This window comes from Macaca mulatta, chromosome 17, assembly GCF_049350105.2.
Source record: "Macaca mulatta isolate MMU2019108-1 chromosome 17, T2T-MMU8v2.0, whole genome shotgun sequence".
Lineage (NCBI taxonomy): Eukaryota > Metazoa > Chordata > Mammalia > Primates > Cercopithecidae > Macaca > Macaca mulatta.
Genome location: NC_133422.1, coordinates 1,425,246 through 1,450,863, shown reverse-complemented (window position 1 = coordinate 1,450,863; position 25,618 = coordinate 1,425,246). Strand labels below are relative to the sequence as shown.

General features: G+C 42.2%; 1 protein-coding gene across 5 annotated transcripts in view; it reads right to left on the bottom strand.

Moving 5' to 3' along the window:
• CRYL1 (crystallin lambda 1) overlaps positions 1–25,618 on the bottom strand; it is a 139,335-nt gene that overhangs the window by 28,554 nt on the left and 85,163 nt on the right. For 4 of the 5 annotated variants that reach the window (XM_077973599.1, NM_001266898.1, XM_077973598.1 and 1 more), the window contains 1 exon segment: positions 3,191–3,352. The exons of the other annotated variant lie outside the window; for it this stretch is intronic. In XM_077973599.1, the coding sequence (XP_077829725.1) occupies positions 3,191–3,352 (162 nt within the window). 5 annotated transcript variants of the gene reach the window in all.

Sequence of the window (25,618 nt, the reverse complement as noted above, 5' to 3'; positions counted from 1 at the left end):
ACAGGCCCCAGCCGGCACATCCTCCTCCCCCAGCCCCTCCACGTGGGAATTCCGGAGTCACTGCCACGAGGAGTCGAGGAAACAACACAAATGACACAGGAGAAGAAAATGTGCAGAACACAGCCGGCCTGCGCGAACAGCCCTCTTCCTGGGCCTGCAGTGTGGCCATCAGCAGCTCCAGTCCTGGAAGCGCACCCTAAAACCCAGCCCCAACTCCTGCGCTGGGAGTACGTGCCGCCTGGCCAGCGCCTTTCCCAATCCACTGACCGGAAGTCTGGCCCCGCCCCAGGGAACACGTGGCCGTGGCCGTGCCACGAGGGCTGCAGGCTTCACTGTATGGGCGGAGGCAGAAGCAACCTTTCCAATTCGCTGAATATCCACTTTTGTCACGGCATGAACAAGCCTCCCTTTTCTTCATCCTATTTTCGGCCCAGGCAAAAATCACTAATGATTGAAACAAAGGGCCCCAAGCAGGGACTGGGGGCCGCAGGGTGGGCTCCTGGCTGGCCACGAGGGGGGGGCTTCGTGGAAACTGGGGTTCCTCAGAGATCACAAATAGGTCTTGATTTTGTAGGGACTGCCTGTCCAGTCCCCTAGAGGTCCCGTGGGGGGAGCAAGAGGTGGGGCCGGGCGGGGTGCCTTTCTCCTGTAATTCCATCACTTTGGGAGGCTGAGACAGGAGGCTTGCTTGAGGCCAGAAGTTCAAGGCTGCAGTGAGCTATGATGGCACCACTGCTCTCCAGCCTGGGCGACAGAGCCACAGAAAAAGAAAAAAAAAGAGAGAGAGAGAGGTGGGCAGCTGGAACATAGAGGAAAGAAAGGGAAAAGTCCAAAGATGGCTAATTTGGGTTATTTGATTTGCTTTAATTAACATGGGTTTTGTTTAAAAAGAATTTGTAACAATAAGGAAGATATTTTTAAATTATTATTATTATTTTGAGACGGAATCTCGCTCTGTCGCTCAGGCTGGAGTGAGCGGCGCGATCTCGGCTCACTGCAAGCTCTGCCTCCCAGGTTCACGCCATTCTCCTGCCTCAGCCTCCCGAGTAGCTGGGACCACAGGCGCCGCCACCACGCCCGGCTAATTTTTTGTATTTTTAGTAGAGACGGGGTTTCATCGTGTTAGCCAGGATGGTCTCGATCTCCTGACTTCGTGATCCACCTGCCTCGGCCTCCCAAAGGGGAAGAATAATTTTTAAAATAAGGTCTGGACTTTATGCTGTTTCATTAAATAAGTGAGCAATAGTGGGATGGAACAAGAGTAGGAAGGAGGGAGAGAAGTGTCATTATTCAACAGTTACCAACTCCTGCTGATCAAGGGACTGGGTTGGGTGTGAGGGAGAAGAGAGTGACTCAAGTGTCCTCTCACCCATCTGGCAATTTAAAATTAAAGAGACACAGTAAAGGTCTCGTCAAAGAACTCAGGAGGTATTTTCTGAACAACTTTATTTAGATTAGTTTTGTTTTGAACTAACTTAGAAGCAAGAACATGGGCTAGAAATTAGGAGGCTGACCCCTTCCACTGAAGCAATCAAGCAGCAACCTAGAAAGTGCTGAGGCCTCCAGGAGCCCTTTCTGCAGATGTGTGTATGTCACCAAAGCAAAGGCACGGCAGGCTTCTCAGGACTCGCTTTCAATTAGGGTCCCTCGTAATGCTAATCTCACTCATATTTGAGTGGTGACCAAATGTGACGGGTTCTCTTCTATTTTTATGCATCTCAGCCTCCTTATTTTATAACCATTCCTCATTCTTTCCATCGAATCTCCCAGGACCATGCAGCTATGTAAATGGTGTTCCAAGTTGCTGCTCTTCTTAGCACACAAAACCTGGTGGGCATCTACAGATCTGGTAGGCGATTACCTCCACACTCGAAATGGCTCTTGCTCAGAAAGAGGAATTGCCCCGCTCTTGATCCTAGGCCCTGGTCACTCATGCTCGGAATACTGCCCGACTGCTGTGACATCATTGCTCCCCTCTCTGACCCGTCTTCATCCCAGGAAGGACCTTCATGTTACCCTCCCCAAGCAGCACTTCCACGACATCACACTGATGCTCCGGACCCAAGCTGTCTGTCCCAGCTCTTCAGAGTAACGCTCACGATTCTCCAGACCCAACCATTACTGAGCCCTCCAGTGTTCTCCCATGGCACCAAGGCATGTGTGCTCATGCCACCAGGCTGGCCTCCCACAACTCTGCACACCGAGAGGGTCCTTGGCCCAAGGTCTTTGCTTATGCTCTTCCCCAGGCTCGGACCCTCTCATCCCTTCATCAGCCCAACCAGTTCCTAGCCAGGCTGGGCCCTCTGTGTTGCTTCTCCCTGATCTGAACCTCTGACAACCTGGTGATGCCAAAGGTGTGGTCACTATTTTGTACTATTATAGTTATCACAGCTTGAGCTAAGTCACCTTTCCCGTTCGAACAGGCGTCCTGGTTCTCCAAGGTCACACTGAGCTCACAGTTGGGGCTCAAATGTCGTTCACTGAGTCTCCTCATTCCCCTTTCCTCACTTCAATACGTTAACCGCTAAAAGATTCCTTGAGTGCTTGCATGCCAATTTGAAACTTACTGTCCAAAGCACCTCATAATGTACTCCTGGCAAATAAGCTTGCACAGTTAATTACAGTGAGTGGGTGGAAGGGAACCACACGGGGAAAAAAAGTCCTTAAAGTCAGACCTTCAGTCAGAATCTCAGGAGCAGGACCCATTTTAACATTTTAACAAAATGGATCCTACTCTGAATTGTGTTGAGTAAACTACACCGTGCAAGTGACATATCTATAGAATCCTACACAATGTATATGTTTTTGATGCAGCACTTTTACATTGATAGTAGAATTATTTGTTTATTAGTCGGCCTCCTCAGCTACACAGTTACTTGGGGGTGAAAGTCTCAAAGCATTGTTCACTCTATTCCGTTGCACGTTAGGTACACAGATATAAATCCAAGGAATTTTGGGATAAAATTCTTTTTTAAAATGCTGGTATTGTGCAACTCTGTAAATACAATAAGAACCACGGAACTGCACAATTTGAATTGGCAAACTGTGTAAGTGAATCATATCTTAATAAAGCAGTTTAAAAGACTAATGGATTACTCACAAGTTATTGGCCCGCTCCCCCACAAAATAAAAATTAAAAAAAAAAAAACAGAATGAGATACAATCAATCCTCCAGATTTAAAATACTCACAGGATGAGCCACGATGCATTGCTTTACATGGACCAAGTCAGCAAACAGCTTGGAAGGCATGAGACAAGAAGTGGAACTGCTTAAGATCACTCGATCATCCACGATGGAATCTAACTGAGCAAAAATCTTCTTCTTCAGTTCTAGGTCTTCTGGAACACACTCCTGAAAAGGACACGTTGAAATGACTATTCATGACCACTCGACTCAGTCAGGCCCCAAGCAAAGCATTTCATGTTTGTTTCATTCCTCAAATGAACCACTTTGAAAATGATGAGGTTCAGGACATGTTATCCCAAAATATGGCAATTTGGCATTTGAGAAAACAGCTGAAGCAGGGAGGTCCCTCTGACCTTCTGCTCTCTCCTCCCCTAAAGCAGAGGCTGTAAGAGAATTTTCTGCCCTTCCCTTGAAGCAGGTCATAAGACCCTCATACCAGAGGTACCCTCCCTACACCCAGAGAAAAACAATCTCCTTGTCTCTGAAGACACAGGGACACAGGGGAGAATCTGAACAAACAGGCCTTGCCAACTTCCCTCTAGTTTAATGCCAGCTAGATCATACCCCTTTGTCCTATCATACCTCTGAAAGACTGTCCATTCTTTATCAAACCTAAGCATAAAAATACGGAGGTTTCCCTGTGTCTTGGGGTCTACACTTCCTTATGAAGGCTGCTGTGTCATGTAAAACTTACAATAAATACATCTGTATGTTTCTCTCTTGTTTATCTATCTTTTGTTATAGGGTCCTCAGCCATGAACCTTCCCATAGGAGAAGAAAAGATTTTACTTGTTCTGCCTTACAAAATCCACCAGCAAGATTTAAGGACAAGAAAATGCTGCTGGAAAATATGATAAATCTTGATAACTCTGGCAAGTGGGTGATGAATATATGGGAGTTTGTTGTGCTTTCTAATTTTGAATAGCCTGGAAATTCTCATAATAAAAAAGCCTGCCAACGATATGGGGGTGGATTCTACAAACAAAACACACAACAGCACCCCAGGCAAACTGCTAAAAACATCAGTAGTTATCATCAACATTTATTTTCCCTATCTGCTTTGACCATCAGATCAACAGATCTTTAAGGAAGAATCTCATCTTCATGAAATGAACAAACATGTTACATCCATAATTCCCAAAAGGCTTCTTGAGAATCCATTTCTAATTGGAGATCCTTTTGAAAAGTATCTCCATTTCCAAAAATCCAAAACTACGTTAATCGGGGTAGGGGAGTGGGATAAAGATGCAAATTTGGATTAAATACTGCAGATAACAACCACTCTGAAGTTCTAATTACAAAGCTAGAGTGACAGTGAGATGACACCTTCTAACACTCAGCACTGGCCCACAGGCGAGAAGTGTTCCCTGCCACATGAGGATGAAGAGGACACTGCCCTGCTGTGGATGGAAGCAGACCAGGGGGAAGATGCAAGAGCTGCTCTGACACTTTGGAAATACTAGAGCTGTCCTTCTCCTCCTGACATCTGCACCTCTGGGATCACACCAGGGGTCACTCCTAACCAAGGTCCCTGCTCACCTAGGGGCAACAGGTGCTGCAGGGGAGGAGGTAGGGCCTCCCAACATGCCCCAGTGACTTCAGGAGAATGACTCTCAGTGTGGTGCAATAACCATCCCATCAGAATCAACTGCGTGGCTTGTTAAAAATGCAAATTCTTGGGCTCCCATCCCGGACCTACTGAATCAGAGTCTCTGGGGGTGGGTTCCAGGCATCTGCAGTTCTAACAAGCATCCCTGATGATTCCTGTTCCCACTAAAGTTTGGGAACCACTCTTCTGAGGTGTGTATCCCAAGTGTCAGTCCTTAATGCTCTCGGTGCAGTGTGCCACGAAATGCATCCTCAAGGGTTTCCTCTCCATCCCAACTACTCAGCGATAAACAAGGTGCCCTGATGGGAAATGGGAAGGTTATTAGCACTGCAGCCATCTCATGGTCTCTAACCACCTGATCAATTTCACTAAAATGTTAAATTTACATATCATATTAGGTCATGAATACAGTACAAACACTAGCAGATAACAAGAATTGTGCAGATGTGAAATTCAATGCTGAAGTACTACTAGAAATTATATCAGAATCACCCTTCAAAAATAAATGTTTTCAAGTTTAATTGAATAATGCTAATAGTTAATAATATCTAACATATTAAAATCAGCTGTGTGGATAGTGTGACATGAATTTTGCATCTATATTATCTACAAGATTTTTAAAGTTTTATTGTAAGGGTAGGGAGCCCATATTGGATTTTTTTATACTTTTTAAAAATATAATCAAACCATGTGAATCTTTTTAAAGAAACAAAAGGTCGCATAAGCACCACATCTCAAAGACGGGAAAAAAAAAATCAGTCATTTAAGAACTGTAAAGCCCATTGTGTTAACTCCCCTTATCAAAGGGGGAAAAAGAGCTACAGTAGCTGGCTCATTGTATTGAGTCATTCCTGGATCAGTTAAGTCTGCAAGTTGGGTTAAGTTTAAATGGAGCCTTGTAGCAAAGCCAGAGACGAAGAATGATGCAGATCCTGTGTAAGCTAATAAAAGAGTCTCCATGAATAGCCTTATTGTAAGCCTGTCATGCAGATTCTCCCCTGAAATTCTATGCCTTTCTTCAGATCATTTGATTATCAAAGAGGCAAGAAAACCTGAACCAGAGGAAACTCAAATCTGTTCCAATTATGTAAGAGTTTTTAATGGCACATTTGCTTGAAGTTTTGTTGCTGTAGTTGTTGCTGTTTTTAAGAGTGACCCAATTGTGTTGGATGTGCTGGGCTGGGGTTATAAGGATGCTGTCCGTATCATGACTGAGTTTATTTCCTTGCTATTATTCATTCAGATACCCCTGGTCTGAGAAAGGGAGTCTGACAAATTTATCAGGACCTTCCTCACTTGCAGTTGGTTACAAAGCTCAGAGAAGCTGCCATCATTCTCTTTGCCCTAAAGGGATGGGGAGGACAGGCAGGGAAGAATGTCAGTGAGACAGCTGAGAAGGTACCCGCACTCCCTCTGCAAACCAGAGAGATGCGCCCCATGCACTCTCAACTCTGTCTTTCACGGGGCTCTTTCTAGAGACAGGCACCAAACGTGAAGCACTAGCAAAAATTCTACCACTACTAAAGGTAATCAGCTTGATTTTGCTTAATTAAAGGTCGACAGCATCTTTCAAAGCACTGACTTTTGTTTGTTTGGGTTTTGTTGGTTTTGAGGCGGGGGAGGGAGACACAACTCATGACAAATATATTCTCATGCACAACCACCATCAGCATGCCCAGATTTTGACAAATAAAACTCTGGGGAGAGGTAAAGCACAACGCAACTTCCCAGTTCTCACAACTGTTCTGTCAAAAGGATCACCCGCTTCCTTAGACTGATCACTGGCTCAGGCAGTATGAGCAGGTGAAAGGTGAGGCAGAGTTTAGACACTGTATGTGGCATTTCCCTGCCTTTCTTGAAGGGAAAACAACGACATGATGCTATTCCAGGCATTACTTTTAATGCTCTCTAACTTGTATTTTTAAAGTAAATCAATTATAAGCTTCAGTGTTTCATGGTTAGTAAAAGTTACCTGTGTGGTGAATTCAACTTATTAGGGCCCTGATGTGGAAAACTGGCACAGCCCCAGCAAGTCTGCTACATGGACCATCCCCAGGGGAAGGGCGTGCTGGGTAAGTACTCACTTCTGAAGTTTATCCACTTGCTTATGCAACGTACATTTTCCAAAACATAGATTTTCATGATGAAAAAAATTCTGTCAAGTTTGTTGTTATTGTTTTTAAATCCATCCAGGCATTTAACTATTTTTATTTTTATTTTTTGAGATTGAGTCTCACTCTGTTGCTCAGGCTGGAGTGCAATGGCATGATCTCGGCTCACTGCAACCTCCATCTCCTAGGTCAAAAGGTTCTCCTGCCTCAGCCTCCCAAGTAGCTGGGACTACAGGCCCGCACCACCACACCTGGCTAATTTTTGTATTTTTAGTAGAGACGGGACTTCATCATGCTGGCCAGGTTGTTCTCGAACTCCTGACCTCGGATGATCTGTCCACGTCAACCTCCCAAAGTGCTGGGATTACAGGTGTGAGCCACCACACCCGGCCAATCCAGGCATTTTAAATAGGCATCCTGTTGCTAGAAAATCTGTATTTGCTAGTGCAAAATATCTGGAAGCAGGCTTCAATGTGCTTTACAGAAAGAAAAAACAAATTAGAAGACTTCAATACTTAGGGTACTTTACATGCAAAGAAGATCTATTGGATAATTTTAAGAGGAAGAGACATGGTAAGAAAGGAAATATGAATTAGAATCCTACTGCAATCATAGCAGAAGGAAATCCACTCTCGGGCTGAAGATGGAGGCGTTCTACATTATAAACTCTGTTAGCACTAGTTACATCTCTGGCTTAAATCTGCCTAATTAACACCCCAGTTTCTCTTCATCATTTCTCCCAGGAGCACAATCTTTAAAATCTGTCAGATTAATAGACTGCTACGACAACACTTTTTAAGAGGTGGATACCATAATTATGTATTTAAAAAAAAAAAGAATCTTTTTGCTCTAGAATAAATAATGTGTTAAGTAAAAGGGGAAAGAGCACATCACATTACAGGCAAGTAACTCACTGTGTTCTAACCAGGAGCTTGTTTTTTTTTTCCTTAAAAATCAAAATAAAGGGCTAATTTTTTAATTTAAAAAAAAAAGCATATTACAAATCATGACAGTTCTGCCATAATTGAGAAGGAATTATACCCGATCAAGACAGATCTTTCCAGAATAAAAGTCAGTGTAGACTGAGTTTAAGAATGTGACTTCCTGGGGCTTAGGCGTTCCCGATACAAGGATTATTGTTGTTTGCTTTAAAGAGCAGTCCTTTCTCCAGGTGACCGCAGAGGACCCAGAGGTGGCCACCGTGGCATAGGCATCGGTTGCTGTCCTGATCATGTGTCTGTCCCATCCCCATTCCAGTGGTGTTTTTGTACCATTTGTGAAATCACTTACTTAGAATTGTGTTAAAATGCTTGACATGAAAAAATACAACTGAAAATATTCCATTTAATCCTGCAATTATATAGTTTTACTGCATTTCTAGTATTTCTCATAAGGAAGAAGTGAGAGTTTTGATTACAAATGTTTCTGGGGACGGAGTCTCGCTCTATCACCCAGGCTGGAGTACAGTGGTGCGATCTCGGCTTACTGCAACCCCCGCCTCTCGGGTTCAAGCGATTCTCCTGACTCAGCCTCCAGAGTAGCTGGGATTACAGGTGCGCACCATCATGCCCAACTAGTTTTTTGTATTTTTAGTAGAGACAGGGTTTCAGCATGTTGGCCAGGCTGGTCTCGAACTCCTGACCTCAGGTGATCCATGCCTACCTCAGCCTCCCAAAGTGCTGGAATTATAGGAGTGAGCCTGTAATAAATCCCTTTGTTATTTTTAACAAAGTGCTGGTAATAGCACAAAACATAAAAGTGGAGACTCTTTAAGTAAAGAGTGAGTTTTAAAGAAGAATGGAAAACAAAAAGTTATGTGAAAGACATTAGTAACTCACGGTAGCATTTTCATTTTTGAAAATTCAGGTTTATTTCCAAGATCCAGGTAGTGGGGAACCCAGAGATACGAGGTTTACACTTGGCACCACTTTTACCTGTGAGGCAGCTGTTTATTTCAAAAGCACAGACAAAATGGCTAAAATGACAGAGTTTTTAACATACTCAGAGTGCCGGGAGAAATGTTGACATTCAGGGCCTGGTAACTGACCCAGGCTTCCAGTTGGAACCCTCAAGGGCTATATCCCTTGAGCATCCCTTATACAAGGAATAATAGTAACAAAAAACAGACCAGTCTTCACAAGGACTGAAATTTAGTCTCAATTTATCTCAATCCACAGTTAAGTTAGGGAGACATGCTCCTAGCCTACCTGCCTTCTAGTGAAGCTTCTCTGGAGCATGATAACATCAGCCAGAGCCCTAGTTTTTCATAAGCAAGGCCTCATACTCAAACAGACAGACAATATTAGGGAAGACTTGAATGAAAACCAAGAGAGAAAACAGGCTTTGGAAACAGACCCACAGGGCATTCGGATAACGATGGTATCAGACATAAATTGTGAAATAACTATAATTAAGATGTTTAAAAAACTAAAAGGATATTAAGCAATTTCAGCATAAAGTAAAACTATAACAAAAATCAAATGAAAATTCAACAACTAAATAATAAAAATTAGCCGGCTCATCATGAGAGAATCGAGGAATTTCCTGGCATGGTTATTGGGTTTAACAACGGACAGATGTGTGGATATTATTAACTAGCCCAGTTGGTTCTGTCTTCAAGCTGGCTTCCTACAGATCTGTACCTAACCAAGAATACTGCTTAAGTGAATGCAATGGTGAAACACATATAACTATACACTAAGCTGCTTTAAAGCTAACCATAGTATACAAGATGAGAACGGGCACTACTTTACTTATTTTAAAACCCAAAATAGTTTTCAGTAGATTTTTTTAATTCCCTATTATTTATTTATTTATTTTGTAACACAGTCCTGCCCTGTCATCCAGGCTGGAGTGCAGTGGCACAACACTGGCTCACAGCAACCTCCATCTCCCAGGTTCAAATGATTATCCTGCCTCAGCCTCCCGAGTAGCTAGCATTATACGCCTGTGCCACCATGCCTGGCTAATTTTTGTATTTTTAGTAGAGACGGGTTTTTGCCATGTTGGCCAGGCTGGTGTCAAACTCCTGACCTCAGGTGATCCACCTGCCTTGGTCTCCCAAAGTGCTGAGACTATAAGCATGAGCCACCGTGCCCAGCTAAAAATTATCTAGTGGACTAGTTTGAATGACATACATAGCTGGGTAAAATAAGGAAAAGGCCCCCACTGACTGCTACCCTGACAGTCCTTGCATGCTTTTGAAGAGGGATTATTCTTTGTTGAGGGACTGAGCCTTCCCCATTGAGCAGAATGGGGGAACTAGCCAGACCAGAGAATCAGCTGATGACCAATAGGGTGACAAAGGCTGGTGTCAGCTCATTCTCACACCTGGGCTCTCCATTCTTAAAATAGGACTTATCTCCCTTTTAATTTAAGACCTGTGACTCACCTCTAGAAGTTTTTTTGTTTTTTAAATCAAGAAGGACTGCAATTTTGTTAATCTCGAGGCTCTAATTATGCTTGTTGGTAGAGCGTGTATTCTTATTAACGACTTAGCAAGATGATTTTTTGCATTGACTAGAGCCTTTAATTTGGGGATAGTGCTTCAGAGACACTTCAAAATCTTCATTGTGGCTACTAAGTACTGAAAAAGAAAACAGCCCTTCATTTGTGGTGAAACCATTTTATAATCTAGTTGGAATATTTTTTTACAATTATTTAAGTTTATACATATGCCGGAAAGATTTAACCAGCAGCTGAAATGTTCTAGTCCATGCTGCAACGGCTTTTGGAGCTGTGAACAGATTAACAGAATTACTCCTGGCACAGGGCAGCTGACAGGCAATCCTACCAGTAGATGATGAGGCTCACTGACTTCCCAATCCACTTAGGACTATTATCACAGATTTCTTAAAGTTCAGATGTCCACAAGAAAAATCTAAGGGAAATAATCAGGACCAACAGAGTTTCTTTGTGACATCGAGAGCAACCTAACATCTGATTCATTCAATATATGATACAAATACAGTTTAATTCACTGAAGTGACTGAAGACAATAGCACACAAACTCCCATTATTGAAAACTCATAGCATTTGGGGAAAGAGAACAGAAATAAAAACCTTTATCCCTGGGGGAGAGGCAGGAAAAGGTACTGCTCACCCTCACCCCTACCCCAGGGAGAGCCAGGAGCACTGAGTAGGTCTGACCCCCAAGTTCCAGGGACACAGTGCCTCCTACTACTAAATCAGAGCCCTTCCACCACTCCCCCTCCCTAGGCTGACACATATTAAGTAAAAAGTAACAGAATAATACTTCTGGGAGAGGCACAGAACAAGAATACCAAAAGAGATCCTCTGTGAGGGAAGTGCAGAGGGAAAACTGAAAGCAAAAGGTGGAGCAGATATTAAGGAGGAAAAAAACCCCACAAAACCCTCTGGCCAACCAGTCCTCATCTTAAACACAAGGCATTACTAGAGGAACTTGAAACCTCTAATGCACTAAGGATAACCATAACAACTGCAAACCTAACACCTTGCCCAATTCCCAACTAAATTAACTCAAATGCCCACAATGAAAGCAGAGCAGAAGAAAATGCTTGCCAATTCACAGACATAAAAACTGTTTGCCTCAGTATCTACTCTCCTATTCCGGTATCTGACTTTCAAAAACAAAAAATCATGAGGTATACACAAAAGCAGGAGAAAAACAACACACACCCGAGAGAGTGATCTTTAGATATGACTCCGATATTGGAAAAATCTGACAGTAAATTTAAAATAGCTATGATTAGTATCTAATGACAACTCTAGACAACATGCAAGATCATATGGGTAATTTCAGCAGAGAATCAAAGAGAATGCTAAAACTGAAAAACAAAGTAACAGAGATGAAGAATGTCTTTGACTGGTTCATCAGTAGACTCAACACAGCTGAGGAAAGAATCTTTGAACTTCAGGGTTAGTCAATGGAAATCAGACAAAATGAAAAAGAGCAAGGAGACTGAGAATAATAAACAGAGCATCCAAGACTTCCAGTGAAAGTATCAAATAATCTAACATATGTGTAATTGAGACCTCAGAAGTAAAAGAAACAAGGAATTGGACAGAAAAAAATTAAAAGAAATGATAGCTAAGAATATTCCAAAACTAATGAGAGTAACCAAATTCCATATCCAAGAAGGTCAGAGAACACAAAGCAGAATATACACCTCTCCCTTCCAAAACGTTTCCACGTACCTAGGTATACCATATTCAAATTGCTGAAAACAGAAGACAAAGAGAAATACTGAAAGCAGTAAGAGGAAAAAGTCACATTATATACATAAAAACAAAGGTGAGGTTTAATACAGACTTTTTGTTAGAGATAATGCAAGATAGAAGACAATGCAATGACATTTTTTAAGTGCTGAAAGAAAAAAAAAACTATCAACCTAGAATTCTATACCCAGTAAAAATGTATTTCAAAAATGGAGAAATTAAAATTATTCTGAGAGAAACAACTTATGGAATTCATTTTCAGCAGACCTAATCAATCTACAATAATTTTTAAAAGAAAGTCTTCGGGTAGAAGAAAACGTGATATCAGACAGAAAATTGGATCTACACAAAGAAATAAAGAATACGCTGGGTGTGGTAGCTCACGCCTGTAATCCTACCACTTTGGGAGGCCAAGGCGTGCAGATCACCTAAGGTCAGGGGGTCAAGACCAGCCTGGCCAACATGGTGAAACCTTGTCTCTACTAAAAATACAAAAATTAGCCAGGCATGGTGGCGCATTCCTGTAATCCCAGCTACTTGGGAGGTTGAGGCAGGAGAATCACTTGAACCCAGGGGGCGAAGGTTGCAGTGAGCCAAGATCGAGCCACTGCACTCCAGCTTGGGTGACAGAGTGAGACTCACGCTAGAAATGAAATAATTGAAAGTAAAATAAATGTTTTCCTGTTTTCATTTGCTCTAAAACATACCAAAATACTCAAAGCAAAAATAGCAATTCATTGTAAATGCACATGTAAAAGTAAATGGACAACAATGGCACAAAGAATGTGAAGCAGTCTAATACTAGAAGGTGGCCTCTGATTAAAGATGTATACTTTAAATCCTATGGTTATTATTAAAATTTTTAAAAGGACGTATAAATAATGAATCAATAGTGAAGATAAAATAGAACCATAAAAACGTTCCATTAACACAAAAGCAGGAAAAAGAAACAAAGAGCAGATGGAACAAATAGAAAACAGCTGTTATGTTTTTAGCCACCTGTATGAATAATCACATTACATGTAAATGATTTAAACACATCAAATAGAAGACAGATTGGAATTTCTAGCCAGAGCAATCAGGCAAGAGAAAAGAATAAAAGGCATCCAAATAGAAAAAGAAGAAATCGAATTTATTCACTGATGCTATTCTTCTATACCTAGAAAACCCTAAAGACTCCATCAAAAGGCTCCTGAAATTGATAAATGACTTCAATAAAGTTTCAAGATACAAAATCAATGTACAAAAATCAGCAACATTTTTATACACCAATAATGTTCAAGCTGAGAGCCGAATCAAGGACACAATCCCATTTACAATAGCCACCAAAAACCTAAAATATCTAGGAATACTTCTTTTTTTTTTTTTTTGAGACGGAGTCTCGCTCTGTCCCCCAGGCTGTCACTGCAAGCTCCGCCTCCCGGGTTCACGCCATTCTCCTGCCTCAGCCTCCTGAGTAGCTGGGACTACAGGCACCCGCCACCGCGCCCGGCTAATTTTTGTATTTTTTTAGTAGAGACGGGGTTTCACCGTGTTAGCCAGGATGGTCTCGATCTTATCTAGGAATACTTCTAACCAGGGAGGTGAAAGATCTCTATAAGGAGAACTAAAAAACACTGCCACAAGAAATCACAGATAGCACAAAAAAAATGAAAAAGTATTCCATGCTCATGGATTGGAAGAATTAATATTGTTAACATGGCCATACTGCCCAAAACAATCTACAGATTCAGTGCTATCCCTATCAAGCTATCAACATCATTTTTTAGAGAACTCGAAAAAACTGTTCTAAAATTCATATGGAACCAAAAACGAACCTGAATAAGCAAAGCAATCCTAAGCAAAAAGAACAAAGCTGAAGGCATCATATTATCCGACTTCAAATTATACTATAAGGCTACAGTAACCAAACAGCATGATATTGGTACAAAAACAGACACACAGATCAATTGAACAGAATAAAGAACCCAGAAATAAAGCTTCAGACCTACAACCACTGGATCATCAACAAAGTCAACAAAAATAAGCAATGAAGAAAGGACTCCTTGTTCAATAAATGGTGCTGGGATAGCTGACTAGCCATATACAGAAGAATGGAACTAAACACCTACCTTTCACCATATACAAAAATTAACTCAAGATAGACTAAGGATTTAAATGTAAGACCTCAAACTATGAGAATCCTAGAAAAAAACAAAACAAAACTAGGAAACACCATTCTGAACATTAGCCTTTGGAAAGAATTTATGACTAAGTCCTCAAAAGCAATTGCAATAGAAACAAAAACTGACAAGTGGGACCTAATTAAACTAAAGAGCTTCTGCATAGTAAAAGAAACTATCAACAGAGTAAAAAGACAACCTATGGATTGGGAGAAAATATTCAAATTATTCATTCAACAAAGTTCTAATGTTCAGAATCTATAAGGAACTCAAAACAGTTGAACAAGCAACAAACAAAAAAAACATGAAAAATGAGCAAAAGACATGAACAGATACTTTTCAAAAGACATACAAGCAGTCAACAAACATGAAAAAATGCTCACATCACTAATGATCAGAGAAATACAAATAAAAAACACAGTGAGATACCATCTCACACCAGTCAAAGTGGCTATTAATAAAGTTGAAAAACAACAGATGCTGGCAAGGCTGCAGAGAAAAGGGAATGCTTATACACTGTTGGTAGGAAAGTAAATCAGTTCAGCCACTGTAGAAAGTGGTCTGGAGATTTGTCAAAGAACTTAAAACAGATCTACCATTTGATCCAGCAATCCCATTACTGGGTATCCAAAAGAAAACAAATTGTTCTACCAGAAAGACACATGTACTTGCACATTCATCACAGTATTATTCATAATTGTAAAGACATGGAATCAACTTAGCTACCTTTCAACACTGGACTGGATAAAGAAAATGTGGTACATATAGCCCAGAGAGGACTATGCAGCTATTAAAAAAAAAAAAAAAAAAAAAGAAGAAAATCATGTCATTTACAGAAACCTGGCTGCAGCTGGAGGCCACTATCCCAGGAGAATTAATGCAGGAACAGAAAACCAAATACCACATGTCCTCACTTATAAGTGGGAGCTAAACATTGGGTACTCATGGACATAAAGATGGCAACCACAGATACCATGGACTACTAGAAGGAGAAGGGAGAGGGAGAGGGTTGAAAAACAATTAGCTACTATGCTTACTACCTGGGTGACAGGATCAAAGAAAAAGTAAAAAAGAGGCAGACCGTCAGACCGAATTAAAAAAAAAAAAAGCAAATCCAACCCAACTCTAAGCTATCTAAAAAAAAAAAAAATCTACTTTAAATGTATGGACTTAGATAGGTCAAAAGTAAAAGAATGGAAAAATATTCCTTGCAAACACTAAAGAAACCTGCAGTTGCTATATTAATACCTGAAAAAGTAGACCTAAGAAACAAGAAATGCTATCAGAGAAAAAGAAGGGCATTACAATAACACTAAACGGGTCAATTTTCCAAGAAGATACAACTCTACGTGTTTATGCACCTAACAACAGAGCTACAAAATACATGAAGTTGAGGTTGCAGAAGATGAATAAGCAAAGTACAGAGGATTTTTAGGGCTGTGAAAATACTGTGTATGATACCATATTGATGGATACATGTCAATATACATTTGTCAAAACCTATAGGATGCATAATACCAAGAGTGAACTCTAATAGAAACTATGGACTTTGGGTGATTAATACGTGCCAATGTAGGTTCATCAATTGTAACAAATGTGCCATTCTGGTGGGGGTTGCTGACAATGGGGGAGGCTATACATGTGTAGGGGCAGAGGCTTTATGGGAAATCTCTGTCCCTTCCTCTTAACTTTCCTGTGGAATTAAAGCTGCTCTAAAAAAAGCATTATATTAGATTTAACATATTTTGGGTATTAAATACTAATTTCTAAAATGTTTAAATTTAGATGAATTTTAAAATTAGTTTTTCCTAATTTCATAATGTAAAAACAGAATTGAAAGGAGAAATAGACAAATCCACAATTATTGCTGGAGACCTCAATAACTTTCTTTCTCAGAACAAGATTTAAAAACCAATAAGATTATAGCAGAACTGAATAACATTATCAACCAACTTGATCTACTTGACATTTAGAGACCTCTCCACCCAAGAGTAGAATGCCTGCCTTTTCCAAGTGCACATGTAATATTCACCAAGATAGATTATAGTCTGGCCATGAAACAAACCTTAAAAGAATAGAAATCAAACAAAGTATGTTCTCTGGCCATAACGGAATTAAAGTGGAAATCTATGCGAAAAGGATATCTAGGAAATCCCCAAATATTTGGAAATTAATCAAGACACTTCCAAATAATCTACAGTCAAGGTGAAATTCTCATGGGAAATTAGAATATTTTGAAATATTTTGAAAATGAAAACATAATATATCAAATCATTAGATTCAACTAAAGCAATGCTGAGAGGAAAATGTATAGCATTACATGTTTACATTAATAAAGAAGAATATCTCAAATTGTTAATCCAAGCCTCTATCTTAAGAAACCGAAAAAATAAAATTAAATACCAAGAAAGAAGAAAGAAAATAATAAAAATAAAAGCAGAAATCAATGAAATTGAAAAGAGAAAAACAACAGAAACAAATCAATGAAATCAAATCTGGTTTCTCAGGGAAAAAACAATAACACTGACAAACTTCAAAGCAGACTGACCAATAAACAGAGAGAAGTCACAAACTGCCAATACGAGGAATGAAAGCGGGGACATCGCTGCCAGTCCAATAGTCATTAAAAGAATAATAAAGCAATATTATGAATAATTATTTATGCCAACAAATCCTACAACTTAGAACAAATGGACTAATTACTTGAAAGACACAAACTACCAAAACTCACTTAAAAAATAATAGAAAACCTCATTAGTCTATTTCTAGGAAAGTAATTAAATTTGTAGTTCAAAATCTATCAACACAGAAAACTCCAGGCCCCGAGTTTGTCACATTCAGCCAAACATTTAAAGAACTACTCCCAGTCTTCACAGTCTCTTTCAGAAAATGAAGAAGAAACATTTACCAACTCATTCTACAAAGCCAGAATCACCCTGATATCAAAACATTAGACAGAGACATTAAATCAAAAAAACAATATTTATTCTGAACACATATGCAAAAAAATCTCAACAAAAAAGGATAATACATTATGACCAACTAGAGTTTATCCCAGGAATGCAAGACTAGTTCAACTTTTTAAAATCGTTATCATTCATGATATAAACAGATTTAAGAAGAAAAATTATGTGATCATCCCAACAGATGTAAAAAAATCATTTCACAAAATTCAACCTCCCTTCATGTTTTTATTTATTTATTTATTTATTTATTTTGAGATGGAGTCTTGCTCTGTTGCCCAGGCTGGAGTGCAGTGGCACGATCTCAGCTCATTGCAAGCTCTGCCTCCCGGGTTCACGCCATTCTCCTGCCTCTGCCTCCCGAGTAGCTGGCACTACAGGTGCCCGCCACCACGTCTGGCTAATTTTTTTTTTTTTTTGTAGAGACGGGATTTCACCGTGTCAGCCAGGATGGTCTCGGTCTCCTGACCTCGTGATCTGCCTGCCTCAGCCTCTCAAAGTGCTGGGATTACAGGCGTAAGCCACTGCGCCCGGCCCATTCATGATATTTTTTAGAACTCTCAGCAATCTAGGAATAGATGGGAATTCCTTTAACACGATGAAAGATAGCTATTATTCCTATGCTAACATCACACTTAATGGTGAAAAACTCAAGGCTTTCCTACTTAACACTGGGGATAAGGCAAGCTGTCTCGCTGTGTTGCCCAGGCTGGACAGATTCTACTCCGGAATAGAATTTTATTCCACATCATATTGATGTCCTAGCCAGTGCAATAAGGTAAAAGAAAGATATAAAAAGCATATAGATTGCAAATGAAACTGTCTCTATTCACATAAGACATAAATGCCTACATAGAAAATCCCAAAGAATCTATGAAGAAGTCCAAGAACTAGTGAGCTCAGCGAGATTGCAGGATACAGGTCAATATAAAAAAAAATTGTATTTCTACACAGTAGCAATTAATAATTGAAGTTTTAAAAATGCTAAATACCATTCACAATAGCACACATACACTAGAATTACTTAGGCATAAATCTAAGAAAATGCTTTAAGTATGCAGAAAACTATGAAATGCTGATGAAATCAGCCAAAGGAGACCTAGGTAAAGTGGAGAGCTATACCATAATCATGAACTGGAAAACTCAGTGTCGTTAACACGTCAGTCCTCCTCAACTTGATCTGCTGATTCATCGAAATCCCAATAGAAATCCCAGAAGTTTCTTTTGTAGATATCAGCAAACTGATTCTAAGATATGGAAGGCAAAGGAATCAGAATAGCCAAAACCATTTTGTAAAATGAAGTTGGATGATACACTATCTAATTTCAAGGCTTAATATAAAGCTACAATAATTAAGAGAAAGTAATATTGGCACATACTGTTACATTGACACATGGATCAATATTATATAAAGAGAGCCCAGAGATAGATGCATACACATCTAATCAGCTGATTTCTTACAAAGGTACAAAGACAGGTCAATGGGGAAGAGACAGGATTCAACAAATGGTGCTGGACAACTAGATTTTCACAGGCAAAGAAATGTAACTTAGTATATACTGTATATTTTATATGACATTAATTCAAGTGGATCATAGCCATACATGTACAATTTTAAACTATAAATGTTCTAAAATAAAACAGAAAATCTGTGAGGCCTTGGGTTAGGCAAAAAATTTTAAGAAATAACACAAGGGCCAGATACAGTGGCTCACACCTGTAATCCCAGAACTTTGAGAGGCGGAGGCAGGCAGATCACCTGAAGTCAGGAGTTTGAGATGAGCTTGGGCAACGCGGCAAAACCCTGTCTCTACTAGAAATACAAAAATTAGCTGGGGTGGTGGCACATGCCTGTACTTCCAGCTACACAGAGGCTGAGGCACCAGAATCTCACTTGAACCTGGGAGGTGGAGGCTGCAGTAAGCCAAGATTCCACCACTGCATGCCAGCCTGGGTGACAGAGTGAGACTGTCTCAAAAAAAAAAAAAAAAAAAGAAAAGAAATTATACAAATATCAGGTACCTGGTGCATGCCTATGTCCCAGCTACTAGAGAGACTGAGGCAGGAGGATTGCTTGAGCCCAGGAGTTCCAGACTGCAGTAAGCTATAATCTGTACTCAGGCCTGGGCAAGACCACGATTCTTAAAACGTTCACAGACACCCCCCCGCCACACACACACACACCAGAATGCCCTTCTTAGCAATCCCAGCCCTTCCTTCTCTTCTTAGCCAGCTATGCTCCTGTTACATGACCTGCCTACCCCTCACTCTTCACGGCCTTTCTGAACCCTCCTGGGTGACCCAGCGCAGGGAGACTCTGGGAGAGAGTGGATATGGAGGAAGAAACTCTGAGCAGCAGAGGGAAGTCAGATGAAAAGGGACCAGCACCAGTCATCAGTACTTTGCCACTCAGCTGCACACCCACACTTCTTTGCCCTGCTTTGTGACAGCAGGAGCCTGGTGGGATGAAGGGGCTTCCCTTCCTCTCTTCCTGGGCTCTTCCAGTGCAGACTGCCAGCAGGATATGAGTTCACTGGCAGCCCAGCTCAAGGATTCCAGCTTCCAGTCCCAGCTTATCCACCTCAGTCCAGCCTCTGTGGACCAGCTGTGGCCCAGGGCAGCCTTGAGAACAGGAAGGCATCCTCCATCCACTGGACCACAGCCTCGGCCCTGGGCGGTGACCCCTCCAAGTCCCATATTTCCTTGGTATTCTCTCTCAGCCTTAGGGTGTTCTTCAGTGTTCTGTTTAGAATACTAAAGTTAGAAGTTAATCCCTTATTACCAGTTAATAATTTTTCATATTAAATTTGCCCTTTTCCAATGAATGGTGTGGTTTCCGTCTCCTGGCATGACCTCCACCAATACAGGAAACAGGTGTACTCACCAAACTCACCGGCTACAAATAATCCTGGCCACACCCTAATAATTAATGAGACTTCAAGATTATCCTGAATGTTCATTCTAAACCTTTTTATTTATTTATTTATTTAGAGACGGAGTCTTGCTCTGTCGCCCAGGCTGGAGTACAGTGGTGCGATCTCAGCTCACTGCAAGCTCCGCCTCCCGGGTTCCTGCCATTCTCTTGCCTCAGTCTCCCGAGTAGCTGGGACTACAGGCGCCACCACCACGCCCGGCTAATTTTTTGTATTTTTAGTAGAGACGGGGTTTCACTGTGTTAGCCAGGATGGTCTCGATCTCCTGACCTCATGATCCGCCGGCCTCAGCCTCCCAAAGTGCTGGGATTACAGGCGTGAGCCACCGCGCCCGGCCAGCAGCCGCTCTTTTCTAAGAGTTCAGTAATTTGCTGATTTATTGAAGAGTGACATACGTACCAAATAATGTATACAGTAAGTGTGCAGCGGGGTGGGTTTTCACACAAAGGGCACATGTAGGCAGCAGAGAACCCATCCCAGCGGCCGTCTCCACTGGGCCTCACCGTGGGGATCTTCCCTTCCCACCACCACTAGGGTAGCCGCCGTCTCCACTTCCACAGCCAGCTGTTCTATTTTTTATTTCTCTAGATGCTACTGAGGTTTATCATTCATCTTTTCACAGGCACACTGACTCTCTGGTTTTCCTCTTCCTGAAATGCCAGTTCCTATATTTTGCCCATTTTTCTATTGGGGCATTTGTCTTTTTTTTTACTGAGTTATATTTTTTAATACGATGCAGACACTGCAAACATTATATTGTGTAATACGATGCAGACACTGCAAACATTTTTCTTGGTCTGCTGCTTATCTTCTGATTCTGTGAATAGTGCCCACCTGCCCCACAGAGGTTCACTGTTTACAAACCCAGCATTTGTTCATGGTTTTTGTACGTCACTTTGTGAGGGCCTCCTACTTCCATGTTTGGGGACCTATGCTATCTTCCAGAACATTTTAGTATTTCTTAAATGTTTATTTAATCCATCTTGGGTTTACTTTTTTCATGCCTACTTTTACATGTAGTATGAAGTAAAATTTATCAATCTTTATTAAAAAGACCTGGCAGCTCCAGATACCAATCTTTCCTTAGGCCGCAGGCTCCGGAGCTGGGGTGAAGGCTGGCACCACAAACCAAGCAGCCACAGCCTCGCCTCCAGCCGCTCAGAACCAAGTGGAGAAACGGCCAGATACACAAAGCCACGACACAGCACGACTCACCCCATCTCAGGATCATGGAAACAGCCCCGGGGTGGGAGAAAGCCTGACTGATTCTGGTGCGAGTGGGGCAGGTGGCACTAAGGCCTCACAGAAAGAAACACTCGTGGCCGGGCGCGGTGGCTCAAGCCTGTAATCCCAGCACTTTGGGAGGCCGAGGAGGGCGGATCACGAGGTCAGGAGATCGAGACCATCCTGGCTAACACAGTGAAACCCCGACTCTACTCAAAAGAATACAAAAAACTAGCCGGGCGAGGTGGTGGGCGCCTGTAGTCCCAGCTACTCGGGAGGCTGAGGCAGGAGAATGGCGTGAACCCGGGAGGCGGAGCTTGCAGTGAGCCCAGATCGCGCCGCTCACTCCAGCCTGGGCAACAGAGCGAGACTCTGTCTCAAAAAAAAAAAGGAAACACTCTGAGACTGGGTGTCTAAGGTGAACAGAGTGTCTCCTGAGAGAGGAAAGCAGTACCCAGAGCTGCGGAGGTGCCAAACCATCTTCCCAAGCACAGGAGTGCTTTTGGGCCTCCAGGGGCTCAGCATTGTGGGAGGAGGGGGTGGGAGGACCACCTTGTGGGAGGGATGGGGTGGGAAGAGGAGGCAGGAGGACGGCCTGGTGGGAGGGACGGGGCGGGAGGACGGCCTGGTGGGAGGGACGGCGTGCGAGGACGGCCTGGTGGGAGGGACGGGGCAGGAGGACGGCCTGGTGGGAGGGACGGGGCGGGAGGACGACCTGGTGGGAGGGACGGGGCGGGAGGATGGCCTGGTGGGAGGGATGGGGCGGGAGGACGGCCTGGTGGGAGGGATGGGGTGGGAAGAGGTCCTGGTGGAAGGGATAAGGTAGAAGGATGACCTAGTGGGAGGAGGGAGCAGGAGGAGGGCCTGGTAGGAGAAGGGGAGCAGGAGGACGGCCTGGTGGGAGGCCCTGGGAGGGGGTGCCAGGGGATGGCGGTACAGATGACTGTTAGGACACCCTTTCAGGACTCATACAATAAAAGCAATGACCAAATCTGTTGCCTGAAAACAGGAACAAGATAAACTATGACAGGTTTGAGCGTTACCCTAAAGGAAGCTCTGGAATCCAGCCAGGCCTCTTAGCGGGAGGATGGTATTTTAATTGACTTGCCAGTGTGAATATTTTCTTGGCAGGCCCCATTATCTAGGATGCCATTACCTACCAACACAAGCTATTTAGCAGCCTGCACTGAAAATCATAACTAAGTAGTTGTTTCACTCTTGGCCGTATTTCCAAGGACAGATCACAAGTTTCATCCATTCGACTTTGTTTAGGCCTGTGGCTGCTGCCTAAATCCAAAGCTCTCATGGAAAGGGCAGTTTACCCGGAGCCTTAAGGTTGGTACTTCAGCTTCGGGGGAGGGGCTGCCGAGTTTGTTGTCTCCTAAAGCGGCAGCACATGATGTAGGTTTTCCAACACCTGCAAGGAACGGCACCGTCCCACGGCCCTAATGATTAGCCAAACGTGCCTAAATTGCACTTAAATGTAAAAAAGCGTATGTAAAACTGTTGGCATAAGAAACTCTAAAAGTCAACCATTATCATTACTAATATCTCCCAGCAATTCGAACAGTACCTGGTACGCAGCAAGCACTTTATGCCTTTTCATTGAACTCTCAGAGTAAGCTGTACTTACCTTGTACACCTTTTGTAAATGAAGAAATCTGTTTCACAAGCTCGTGTAACTAAGAAGGAAAGGCAGCAGAACCTGAAGCGGGGTCTGCCCACCTCCTGAGCCTCAGTGTGGATGCCTGCCCGCCCGCTGCCACCCATGCAGGCAGCCCAGAGGAGACCTGTATGTCACACCTACCAGGCAACCTGCACCAAAGGCCTTTTAGAAAATAAACATGCTTGCCGGGCGCAGCGGCTCACGCCTGTAATTCCAGCACTTTGGGAGGCGGAGGCGAGTGGATCACGAGGTCAGGAGATCGAAACCCCGTCTCTACTAAAAATACAAAAAATTAGCCGGGCGTGGTGGCGGGCGCCTGTAGTCCCAGCTACTCGGGAGGCTGAGGCCGGAGAATGGTGTGAACCCAGGAGGCGGAGCTTGCAGTGAGCCGAGATCGCGCCACTGCACTCCAGCCTGGGTAACAGAGCGAGACTCCCTCCAAAAAAAAAAAAAAGAAAATAAACATGCTTTTATCTCTACAAAAGTAACATATGCTCATTGTCAAAAATTTAGACAAACCTCAACCAAACTCCACCTCCAAGAGATAACCAGTATTGATGCTTGGGTTTTTTCCCACTGACTTACTTTGAAAAACACAGATCGCTATACATGAAGGCTTGCAGTCTTACTCCAAGTAAGATTAAGACACATAGTGATTGATTTTTCTCAAGAAAAAAAATCTAAGACTCCTTCCCCTCTGGTATGTCGCTCTGAAGGAAGCCCACCAGCGTAACAGTCTCAATAGCTTCTGTCTCATGAGCTTTTACCCCGTCCTTCGACAGGCTGGAGAAATGTTATCATCCCCTTTCTGAACTAGGTGTTAAACTGACTTACTGGGGAGACTTCTCAAAGGCAAATGTGACCCATGTACTTTCTAAACGGAGAGCTTCTTCCTGGCTTTTTAAAACAAGGACAGGCAGCTAGCTCGGGGTCCCACACAAATCGAAACCATGACCTACCATTGCACATTCAACAGATTGGAAAAACTAAATAATCGGATGATACCAAGCGTTGAAGAAGATCTGGAGAAATGAAAACTCAATACATTTGGAAATGTATAAAATGACACATTTTGGACAATACGGCATTATTCGAAGATGTAGTAGTACCGAAAATGCACAAATCCTGCAAGCCAGAAATGCTGCCTATGTCCATTCAGAGAGGAACCCTCAAAAAGAGGCTGCAGAATGCCCGAGGGAGAGCCACTCTATGCAAAAGCAAGACACAAAAATGAGTCAGGTGTCCGTTAAAGGGAGGCTGTGTCAATTGTGCCTATTCCTATTAACCGACATTAAAATAAATAAAACTAACATGAATAAAAAGGTGTTAATGTGTCAATCAGACCAGATCTCAAAAAGCATATGACTGAGTAAAAACAAGCAAACTGCAAAAATATAAACATTTCTGTATACATAAATATGTTCATTATACAAGTTACGTGCAGGAGATCGAGACCAGCCTGGCCAACATGGTGAAACCTTGTCTCTACTAAAAATAGAAAAATTAGCTGGGCATGATGGCACGTTCCTGTAGTCCCAGCTACTCAGGAGGCTGAGGCAGGAGAATCGCTTGAACTCAGGAGACAGAGGTTGCAGTGAGCCGAGATTGTGCCACTGCACTCCAGCCTGGGCAACACAGTGAGACTCCGTCTCCAAAAATAAATACATAAAATTTAAAACATACAAAACAGTATTACTGTTATTTGTTGACTGTCAGAAATACGTACTAAAAGTATAAAAGTATGGACAGAAGGACACCCATCAAATTTGTGGTAATGGTTGCCTTTAAGGAGGAAGGAGGAGGAGAAACGGTCTTAGGGAGGGCTTCACCAGGAACTGCAATTATTAAAGTCTATTTCTGTGCGAGAACCAGCCATTCATAACTTTTGGCCATCTTAATAGTGGGTTGTTTGTATCCTTCTTCATTTGTAGCAGTTATTTATATATTAGTCTCCTGGAATTTTTGGAATTTTTTTTACTGCTATCAACGTCTTTCTGATCTGCCATTTGCTGACTTTGTTCATTGTATCTGCCTCACATAAGTGCATTAATCTGAGGTAGATTTGTCACTTTTGCTTTAGATTCCATTTGGTGTCAGAAAAACCTTTAACACTTTCAAGAATATAAAAACATTCCTTCAGGACAAAAACATGCTACACACAGCCACCTTCGCCATATCCCTGAAAGAAAACCTCTGCACCTTTTCCAAAGCAACTTTGATGATGCTCTCTGACCGTAAGTCCCTTGACAGGAATCCCTTAGTCAACTAAAAAGATTCTAAATATTTCAGGTTAAATTTGCTCTTATTTTTAGAAAAGATACACCAAGAACTCGGTAGTAGTTTAAGCAGAGGAGCAGAATAATTTCTTTAGCAGTCTTGTACAAGCACTGCAAGGCTGGACAATATCTCCAGCTTAAGGGATATCAGGCTTTTAAATATCCCAACTATTCTCTAAGCATGCCCAGAAGTGACCTAAAGGACAGATAAACAAAGTTTCGCAGCAGGGAATAGCTTGGGACTAATCAAAAAACTAAACTGAGTCAGGAAACCTGCAACTACTCCCC